General features: G+C 45.9%; 1 protein-coding gene across 8 annotated transcripts in view; it reads left to right on the forward strand.

Annotated features, from left to right (window-relative positions):
• Positions 1-9,575, forward strand: part of IRAG1 (inositol 1,4,5-triphosphate receptor associated 1) — a 122,414-nt gene extending 112,839 nt beyond the window's left edge. For all 8 annotated transcript variants that reach the window (XM_017500278.2, XM_017500284.2, XM_037728414.1 and 5 more), the window contains 3 exons: positions 673-792; positions 2,054-2,188; positions 6,070-9,575. In XM_017500278.2, the coding sequence (XP_017355767.2) occupies positions 673-792; positions 2,054-2,188; positions 6,070-6,313 (499 nt within the window). In that variant the 3' untranslated portion in view covers positions 6,314-9,575. The remainder of the gene's footprint in view (positions 1-672; positions 793-2,053; positions 2,189-6,069) is intronic.
• Positions 9,576-10,367: the final 792 nt, after the last annotated feature.

Here is a 10,367-nt window from a genome sequence, read left to right on the forward strand (position 1 = left end):
GACGGGGTTTCACCGTGTTGACCAGGATGGTCTCGATCTCTTGACCTCGTGATCCACCCGCCTCGGCCTCCCAAAGTGCTGGGATTACAGGCGTGAGCCACCGCGCCCGGCCTATTGTACAGAATTTCTTGCATAAAAGTTATAATTTGTAATTAATCACATATTTTTTCTTTCCTTTTTTGGGGGTTTTCCTTCCGCTAAGTTCTATGTTGGTAAAAAGCATTTCTTTATTTTCTAATGTGCCTCCAGCACCTTATAATGTGCCTGTGGCTTAGTCATGCTCAGTGGCTATTTGAAAAAATGAATGGGGGTCTTCAGGTGAAAGATGGATGGCAGGGATGGAATGACCTTAAATGTGTTGCTCTGCCCCATTTTCCTCATCTCAGTGCTGTAGCACACCCATCACAGCACCTCCCAGAATAAGAATAAATGCCACTTTGGGAGCATGAGAAGGGGAACTGGTGTCGTATTTAATGGGCTGGGGAAAATTCATGGACTAGGACCTTTATAAAATCTTGTCTCAGGGTAGAAGGATTGGAAAAAAATCTGAAAGCTACTGAAAGAACCTGAGTTTCTGCACTCCTAATCAGGAATCGGGCCAAAAACGTGGTTTTGTTTTTAGGCTTCCACCTTTTTCTGAAATGATGCCCTGTGCTTCCCTCTTCTCACTAGTGGAAAGACAAATGGGGACCCAGATTGTGAAGCCTCTGCTCCTGCGCTGACCCTGAGCTGCCTGGAGGAGCTTAGTCAGGAGACCAAGGCCAGGATGAAGGAAGAAGCCTTCAGCAAGGGGTGAGTCAGACCTCGGCCACGCTGAGGGCACCTGGCAGGTCTCAGAAGATGCCTTCCCATGGGTCTTTCCTGTTTCTTAGAGGCCGTAGGAAACCAGCCAGTGGCCACAGGACCTCCTTGCTACAGGAAGGAACTGAGTAGGAAAGACCAAGACTGTTTCACAGGAAGGACAGGAGGAAGCAGGGTCAGCGGGTGTGGTTAGATAGACTGCCCTCTTTTTAGGCAGAGAGCCACCAGAATGCCACTGCTCAGAATAGTCTGGAAATCAGGGGCCCTGGGCGGGTCCCTCTTGGCGGTGCCTGAGGCTTCCTGACACGTGCTCAGAGCAGTCCTGCTGCTGCCAACGGTGCCCAGCAGCAGCTGCAGCTCGGCTTCCGAGAACTGCTTTGGTCACCCCTTCCTCCTACGTACAGACTCCCTTCAACTTCCAACTCTCCCCTCCTCTACAGCACCTATGGCCAGTTGTCAGCACTGCAGAGACGAAGCAAGTCCTGAGCAGGGCCCAAACCTCAAAGAAATAATCCCCTCTGACCATGTATGGCAGCCTGAGTGTCTACTGCCCCCATAGCCTATGAGGGAGAAATAGCTTCCCACTGACACAGAACCCATGGGCTTCAGTGGTGGGTTTGCCCGACCAAACTGCTAGTGTTAGACACTCAGCATAGGTTAAGTGAACAGAGTATGTTTGGGGTAATTTTGATCCTGGGGGAGAAAAACCACAAGGGTTTCTCTTGGAAAGCCTGCCTTTTTCACCCACAACTGTGCTCTATCCTTGGAATGCATGGGCATGAACTCCTTCATTGGTTTTGTAAACTTTTACTGACTACCTCTCTAGGTCAAGCCATGTGCCTGGCACTTCCAAAAAACATTCCAACGCCCTGTGAGATGAGTGTCCCCCTCCCTCTTTCACAGATGAGAGGCTGAAGCTCCACAGTCACATGGAGAACAAATACAATCTTAGGCCTATGGAATGTTCTGTGGGATAAGAACCCAGTCAGGAGATCCTGCACTACATTTTATCTGCATCAGTTTTGTCACACTGTCACATAAACAGGAAGGATGACTGAGGAGTGAGGGGAAATGGTACTGGCATGAGCTGCCTTGGGATTCAGTGGAGCTTCCCAGCTTTTTCCTGTTTTGTGGAACCACAGGAAGTGCATAATGATTAGAGGTGCTGCTCAAGCCCCCTCCCCTAGGAACTCAGGAAAGGATGCACGGCATCTGGCCTTTCCAGACTCAACTGTTCCTTTTTGTCCCCCAGATTCCAAGAAGGTCTAAAGAAGACCAAAGAACTTCAAGACCTGAAGGAGGAGGAGGAAGAACAGAAGGGTGAGAGTCCTGAGGAACCTGAAGAGGTAGAAGAAACTGAGGAAGAGGAAAAGGGCCCAAGAAGCAGGTGGGAAGCCTGTGTTTGGAGTCCTTGCCATTGCTGGAATGGGTTACAATTCACCTAATTTGAATGCACAAAATCCCTGGAAATGCCAGTCCAGGGTAGCAGTGAATCTGGGGCCCCAGTGAGTAGCCAAAGAAACCAGGAGGGCACTCATGTTGGGAGGGAGGTAGAGGAAATCCCAAAGAGCCGAGATCGCTAGCAATCAGAAGTTTGCAAGAGCTTGAGAGGTCAGGGCAGTCATGGGGAGGGAGGGTGGCAATCAAGAGCTCCTGGAGCTAAGGATGGGCAAAGGGCCCTGAGTGGAGTCCCTCCCAGCCCAGCCATGGTTAGCTCATTTCCCAGATGAAATGATGGGTAGCCATCCCCATGAGAGGGCCAAGACCAAGGGAGCTGACTTGAAGCCCTGGAGTGGGTTTCTGACAAGAACAGGGACTGGGGGGACATGCAGAGCAGAGGGCAAACTCAGCTCAGTGGCAAGGTGAGTCTCCAACAGGTGCCTACCATGCTGACCAATCAAGCTTGGTCATCTAGAGAGTGTCTTCACTTTAGGCTGGAAAAGAAATTTTAAAATACTTTCTATTTCAAAGGTACTTTCCCCTAAGTTGGGGGAGGAGAATATAACATGTAGATAAAGAGAATATAGACCTCTATCTTGTCCCACTCGTGGTTTCTGCCTGGCCTTTAGGATGCAGAATCATAGAAATGATCTCATTTAGTTCCAGGGCACTTCATGCAATGAAGTATTATGGAAATGAGGTCTCGGCCCCACCAGACCTGAATATCCTCCAGAAGTACATGCTTAGGGATAGGATAAACTAGCACCCATAGAAGAGGAGTACTCTACTGCATAGATATAATGATCATGCCAACATTCTGGATTTTCAGGACAGCCTGATTTCACATATTTAGCTATGTTCTCTATTAGTATATTTAAACCACAAGTCTTGGATTTTGATTTTTTAAAATGTAGTTATAGCCACCTTGGAAAACCTTCACCAAAATCCTTGTTTTTAGACCCCTGGGATATCCTGAGGTCCAGGGCAGCGCCAGACAAAATATCTAATCAGCTGCTGAAATATTATCTAATCAGTGTATGTATCTGTGCCTCGTTGCTGGAAAACTCTGGAAACCACATAATTGCAACACACAGGGAATGAAGTGAAGGCTAGAATCAAAATGGATAGGCACATAGGAGCTACCAATATAGCCCAGTTAGTGGAGGATTCAACTAAAGTGGGAGGTCTCAGCCCATGCTGGTCAACCCCGTTGTTCAAGGGAAGAGCTATTAGGAGAATTGGAGAAATGCTCCTCCACTGAAAACAAACCTGTGCTAGTACCCACCGCCTCCCCAGTGAAAGAACCTCCAAGTTTAACAATTAAAGCGCAATCCCTGCTCCAGACAACCAGATCCTGTTCTTCTTAGGCCCCACCGCCCTCCTGAGGCTTCTCTGCTCATGTTTCTCAGGCCACCACATTGCCTTCCTCCCCTTTAATGCAGTCAAGCAAAGCCCTGGACAAAAAGCACTCCCTCTGGCACCCCTGAATACAGCTAGACAGGCTAGAACTTCCAACACTTCCAAACACTGAGAAAGAACAAAAGATAAATAAACAGAGAGAGAGAGTACATGGAATGTAAACAGTCTGGTTTGCAAAGCAAGGGCCGATGCTTTATCTAGCTAATTCGATCTCAGGCAATTGCCAGCTCCCTCCCATTGCATGAAACCCAGGGGAAGTAAGGCTTAGCTTGGTCCCTTTCTGTCCAGCTCCTGGTCCTCAGTGCTTGGCAATGGTACCTGTAACATTTATCATGCACCATCTCTCAAACATGATTCTCGCCTGAAATATTGGTACCTCACTAACAAGCAAGGTTTGGAGTTATTAAAAGTTCCATGTCCTACTTAGCGCGTTTTTAAAACACTGGGTTCAGCCCAGCTGCTGACCACTTAAGAGATGCAACATCACACATTAAAGTCTTTTGTCGGAGTCACTTATCTGTTATACATAACAATTTATGTTATGAATATTGCCCTCTTGAGGATCAGTTTAAATAAACTTTGGGTGAACCCCAATATCTTAATCATATTAAAACAGAGAACACAGTCTTCTGACATTGAACAAGTGAGACTCATAAGGGGCAAGTTAAAACTTTTGTCTTTTCTCCCAACGTCTATTAAAACCTGCTCTGTGGGGTTAAGATGACATTTAGGTTCCTTTACTTTTCCAATAACTCTCAGGAAACAGAAGTTTACTTATAACAACCAAAAATTGACTTCCAAAGAAATTCTATTTCTAATCTATTTCTAACCTCTTTTATAGGCTAGGCACCGGTTGCCAGCTAAGGTCACAGAGCCAGACCTTGGCCTCCTCCTTTGGAGCCGCACTTAAGAGTGGGGTTAGAGTAGGGAGAAGTCACTCTAGCAGCTTGTTTTAGAGGATGGAAATATAGCCCCAAAGGCCCCATTTCAGCATTCAACTCTATCTAAATAGAATCTAAAGAATCTAAAAAGGACTGAAAGAAAATAAGCTTCCACTTCTAAACCCTCCCTTTCCAACAGTTGTGAAAATAGACAATGATTTTCAAATCAGCGAATGTGCTCACTTTTGTGCTTTCCTTAATTGTGACTGAAATGATCTGATGGGATTCCCACATGGAAGAGAAACCTGTCAATGTTCCCTGTGGCCTTAGCATCCAAGGAAGGCACTCTGAGCATCTGGACCCTTTCTAAGGAGGGCATTTATTGAGTTTTTCAATCCATTGCAAGTCATGCATTTTCTACTGGTTCTAAATTTGAGCTCTCTGCTTTTCAGCCAATGGCTTGGCCATTGCAGTGTGTGTGTGAGTCTCAGGGTCTTCCGAAACCACTTCTATCACTTTCCCCACCTCCTTGGTTTAGGAATCCTCTTAATCTCTGAGATTAAGAGATTAAGAGCAGTAGAAAATCCTAGCTTATGAAGGGGTTCAGGGCTTCCTCAGAGAGCTCTAGAATGGACTTGCCAAAGGAGGCCATCTGCCCAATGTCTTTTCACTATACCACACAGAGAGAGATGACAAATTGAAAGACAGTTGGGAAGGAAGCAAAAACAAAAAGGGGCAAAAATGGAGAGGAAGAGAGAGATGAAAGGAAGAAGAAAGGAGTGTGGAGAGAGTGAAGGAAGAAAAAGAGGAAGAGGGAGAAATTAGAGAATAAATATTAATGAGATTGAGATAACGTCATCAACAAACCACCCAGAGATTGCTAGAGGCTGCTAGTCTTCTGCCTGCTCTTGGATGGTTTGAAGTGAGCTCCTGAAGTTGATCTAGTCCCTTGTCATTTATCACAGGATATCAAGCTTCTTAGCACAGTCCTCCCTCTCTGGACACAGTTAGATGTGGAACGGAGAACAATGAATTATGCATCTGAGGCAAGGGACAGGTTAGAGCTTGGAACTGATCACTAATGCAGCTAAGTGCTAACAAGATGCACAGTCCCATGACGGTCTGGATGCATGAAAGTATGGATCAGCCAATCCTGCACCCCTGGGCTTGGGAGAGTGCAGATATCAGTAATCACCCTGTGAATAGATGAGGGCATGTATGGATGGATGATCAAACAAGTAAGTAGAATGATCTAGTCAAGTAGCTTTCAGCATCAAGGCTGTGGACTGGTGGAATCAAAATCACCTGGAAAAATTTAGCCAATGATTCCTAGACCATAACTTTGTATATTCTCATTCAATGTGCTTGGGGTATTTTGAACAATGCTGCCAACCCAATCTAGGCACAGCTGAGTTTGAGAATTAGTGCTCAAGACAGCACGGAAACTATCCCCAGAGAGAACTATGGGTCTGTGTATCATATGTGTGCCCAGTATACTAAAGCCTCTGCCTATTTTTTTCATTGACAGCAAACTTGAAGAATTGGTCCATTTCTTACAAGTCATGTATCCCAAACTGTGTCAGCACTGGCAAGTGATCTGGATGATGGCTGCAGTGATGCTGGTCTTGACTGTTGTGCTAGGGCTCTACAATTCCTATAACTCTTGTGCAGAGCAGGCTGATGGGCCCCTTGGACGATCCACTTGCTCAGCAGGCCAGAGGGACTCCTGGTGGAGCTCGGGACTCCAGCATGAACAGCCTACAGAGCAGTAGGAAACCTCACACCTAGCCAGTGCCCTGCTCTGAGACACTCAGACTACCACCCTTTCCCCAAGTATAATGTCAGGCCCAGGTGTGGACATGCTGCCACCCATCCCATCAGGTCGTGAGGAAGGGTTCTTTTAACACTCGGCACTTCTGCGGGAGCTATTCATACACAGTGACTTGATATTCTTGGAGGATCAATGCAACTGCCCTGGGAAAGCATCCAGTGGACGAAGAAGTCACCTTCACCAAGGAACTATTGGAAGGGAAGTTCTCCTGCCCCTAGCTCAGATGGCTGGGGAGAACTAAAACACCTTCACTGGTGGTTGAGGGTAGGGAGCGGGGCACAGGTAAGGAGGAGGCAGGGGGCAGTAACTCTCTTACTCTCTTTTTTCCTCTCTGTAATCGGTTATCAGGGAGGATTTGCTTAATGACTAATACCCTAAGGATCAGACCTGGAATTTGGAGTTGCAAAGTGACTATTATTCCCATTTCCCATCTCATTTTCAATAACTTCAGCCTCCCATCCTCTCCTTTGGAATGAGAGTTTCTTTTTGCAGAAGTAGTAAAGGCTTCTTAGAAAAAAAAAAAGTATAGGCTGAATTTAGCTCAGTGCTCGAAATGGGAAGATATGAATTATTATATATGCATCTGTCCACACACACTGTTGTGTATACACATACACACAACATGCATGTGCACAGAGCCAACAACCCTTCAAAAGTGTGCTCTGGGTGTGTACCTCTGGATAAATAAGATGCATGCCAGCCCAACCCACAGATTTTCACTAGGCGTGGGGCAGTCACCAGACACCTGCTCAGTGAGCTGTCCACATGGAGTAAAGATGTTTGAAAAACACTGAAAACTCATGGCTTCAATGGCAGACTTACTAGTCTCCATTTCAAATGCTGACTCTGAGCTGCTGTACAGCACCATCTATTCCCTATTATCTCTTTGAAAACAGTAGACCCACCTCACAGGTGAATGAGGAGAGAAGATGTGATTTCTGCTTCAGTCTCTTACTCTGTGTGTGACCACATGCAAGGGTAAACTTGCACCTTACTGCTTCAGTTCAAACAGGATTTCCAACCCAAGTATAACTGGGGATGTTTCAGAGCCACACCAGTTATGTAGCACAAAACTGAAGGAGCACTTCCCCTCTCCATTTTGACTTCTCTCCCCACTTTTATAGCCACTGCCTTCATTCAGCCCTCAGCAGTTTTGCAGGGGTGTTGATTTCCATGTGGGTTTTGTTGTCATTGTTTTGCATTTTTGTTTTGTTATTGATATTGTTTGCTTTCATTGCTAAAACTCATATACAACTTACTATGAGCCAAGCACTGTTCTCAGTATTATATAGGTGTTAATTCATTTACGTCCTGAAGAAAAAGAAAAAATATATGAAGTGGATACTACCCTTCCCGTTTTCAAATAAGGAATCTGAAGCACAAAAAGAACAAATAACTTGACAAGCACACCCAGCTAGTAAATCATGGGGCTGGAACTCAACCCCAGGGTACACTGGCCCCAGAGCTGTGTGGTCCTTGACTCTTCTGATGGTCTCCTAGCTGGAAGCCTCACATTCCAGTCTCACTCCTCCAAGTGGCCCATCAGCTACTCCAGCTCTGGCTCCCAGACTAAACAGTTTCTCTCGTAGCTCTGGGCCTTCACTCACTGGTTTTTCTCCAGCTGTTCTTCCCTCTTCTTTAGGTCACTCTTCTTGACCAAGTACAAAAATTATCCCCTTACCAGCTTTGATGACCTTCCTTCCATGCTCCTCACCAGACACAGCATAATAGGTCACACCCTCCTCTGTGTTTTCTGGCACTTTTTAAACATTTTTATTATTGACCTTTACCTATAGTATATCTCAGCCTATTTATGTATCTGTCCCCACTAGCATTTTTCCTCAAAGACAAGAACCATATCTTACCCATCTCTTGGGTAAGTGCCTAGCATGGTGGCTGACGCTTGGGAGGGTGTCATTAAATACTGGTTAAAAGAACAAGCAAACATTCAAGGTGGTGGAGAGAAGCCTGGGGACAGCTGACATACTACATGCTTCCCAGTACCAGCACCATCACCACCGTCGCAATGCAAAAAGCAACATCTTTCTTAACCTCAGCTTATTCTGTTTCTCAGTCTACTCTGAGAGAGCAGGAGTGAGACCAGACTAGCAACACCATTTCCAAGCTCAAGGACTAGGCTCCATGCAGTCACTCCTTCAGAGAGAGCCCCTCTTGACCCCAAGCATGCCCCACTTTAAAACAGCATGTTTATTGAAGGGGGCATCCTTTACAGTAGCTAGAAAATGACTGAGAGAGGCCCAAGCCAGGGTTGATCAAGAATGTGCCAGTAAGGTAAAGAGTTACAGAGCAGGGCAGAGAGACTTTGGGGCCATGAGTGGATGGTTTGCCCGGCCTCTTCCAGGGGTTCTGGATAAAACTGAAGGAGCTTTAGCTACATGAGGCCCTCAGAGCCAAAGACAGGATGCAAATGGAGTTCCAGAGAGTGGCCGTGGAAGCAGGACTCCAGCTGGGGAATGTTCGATCTCTGCCTCCCTTAAAGAAGGGCCAGGCTCAGCTGACCCATTGTTCACTTGGTCACAAGTTTCCTACCTTCATTTCTGGATGAGTCAAAGGCAACGAAAGCAGGTGTAGAGAGCTCCTGCACCTCCAGCTGCCCCACAGAAAGGCCTGCAAGAGTACCACCAGGCACAGGCTCTCTCCCACCCTACTCCATTTGTAAGCAAGGGAGGTCAAGGAAAAGGACGTCTCCAAAAGGGAACATAAAAGTAGCCACATGTACAAGGGCACGGCTGAAAAAGTACTCATGGGTCTAACTTTTCTGGAAAGCAAAGACCAGCCTGGAGCAGTGGGAGTTGCTGCCCAAGCGGTAGTGAACTAGAGAGGACAGGCCCTGGACTTCCAGTGACGATGTGAATCTGAAAGAAAAGTCCCCCAAATGCCTCTGAAGTCTCATATCTCTGCTTAGCCCTAGGAGTCTGGTTCCCTGCCTTCAGTTGCAGAATGATGTGTTTGTGTGATTGTTGATGTCACCTCCTAAAAAGACCTTCACTTTCTGGCTACCACAAAGCCATATGTGTTGCTCCCATGTACAGCCTGATAGGTTAAATGGAAAGGGAGTGTTGGATTTGTGTTTCACTGGCTGTCAGTTCCTCATGTTGTTAAGCCTCACACAGGTGTGCTAGCATTGAACTGTAGAGTGTCACATACCTGAGTTTGAAAATAAAAGCACATTTCCAAACCTCTGGCAGCAGCCAAACGCCTCCTCATTTTATGGAGTTGAGTTACAATCTTTGGAATTTGATGTCTTTGGATATATTAGTGCATCCCAGAACCAAGTCAGAGGTCCTCAACCCTTGGTCGTTGTACTATGGGGTACCTCACAGGGGCTGGATCAGTTCCTCCTCCTCTTCCCCTTCCCCATTCCTGATCCTAGTTTCCTGTATCTTTCTGGTCTATGATTTTTTTAATGAACACATTTTGCTGTGATTGAGTCTGCTGGGTTTCTACCAACCCAATTTCCACAGCTCAACAATTTTTGGGTATTTCTTACAGTTAGCTGCAGGGGAATTGCACTTTCCAAGTCTTGTTCCCTAAAAATAAACTCTCCTGCCCAATACTTCATACCCTTTTTACTCCCTTCTCTGCCAACCAAAGCCAAAGGATTCAGATGAGAACACTGAGACCCAAGAAAATGGCAGAACTACTAGATGGACGCTGGGTCTTTGAATGGGCACTCCCAATATTGAACTGTGACATGAATAAGAAGATTTTAGTGTATTAAGCCACGTAGATTCCAGAATGTTTATAGCTGTTGGCCTATCCCCCACTCATGCATACTTTTGAACTAGAAATTGGATATTTTAATAGTAAAATTTCAAAATGCGAGGTTCTGGCTTACCAGTTACATGGCAAGAAACAAAATTGCTAGACAGATGGCACATGTCATGAGTAAAATGTGTGTTTGGAAAAGTCTTACCTATGATAACTTGGAAAGCATCTCATGGTTAGCCTATAGTTTTAGAAGTGGTGAAAAG

The sequence above is a fragment of the Cebus imitator genome, unplaced genomic scaffold, assembly GCF_001604975.1.
Source record: "Cebus imitator isolate Cc_AM_T3 unplaced genomic scaffold, Cebus_imitator-1.0 Scaffold265, whole genome shotgun sequence".
Lineage (NCBI taxonomy): Eukaryota > Metazoa > Chordata > Mammalia > Primates > Cebidae > Cebus > Cebus imitator.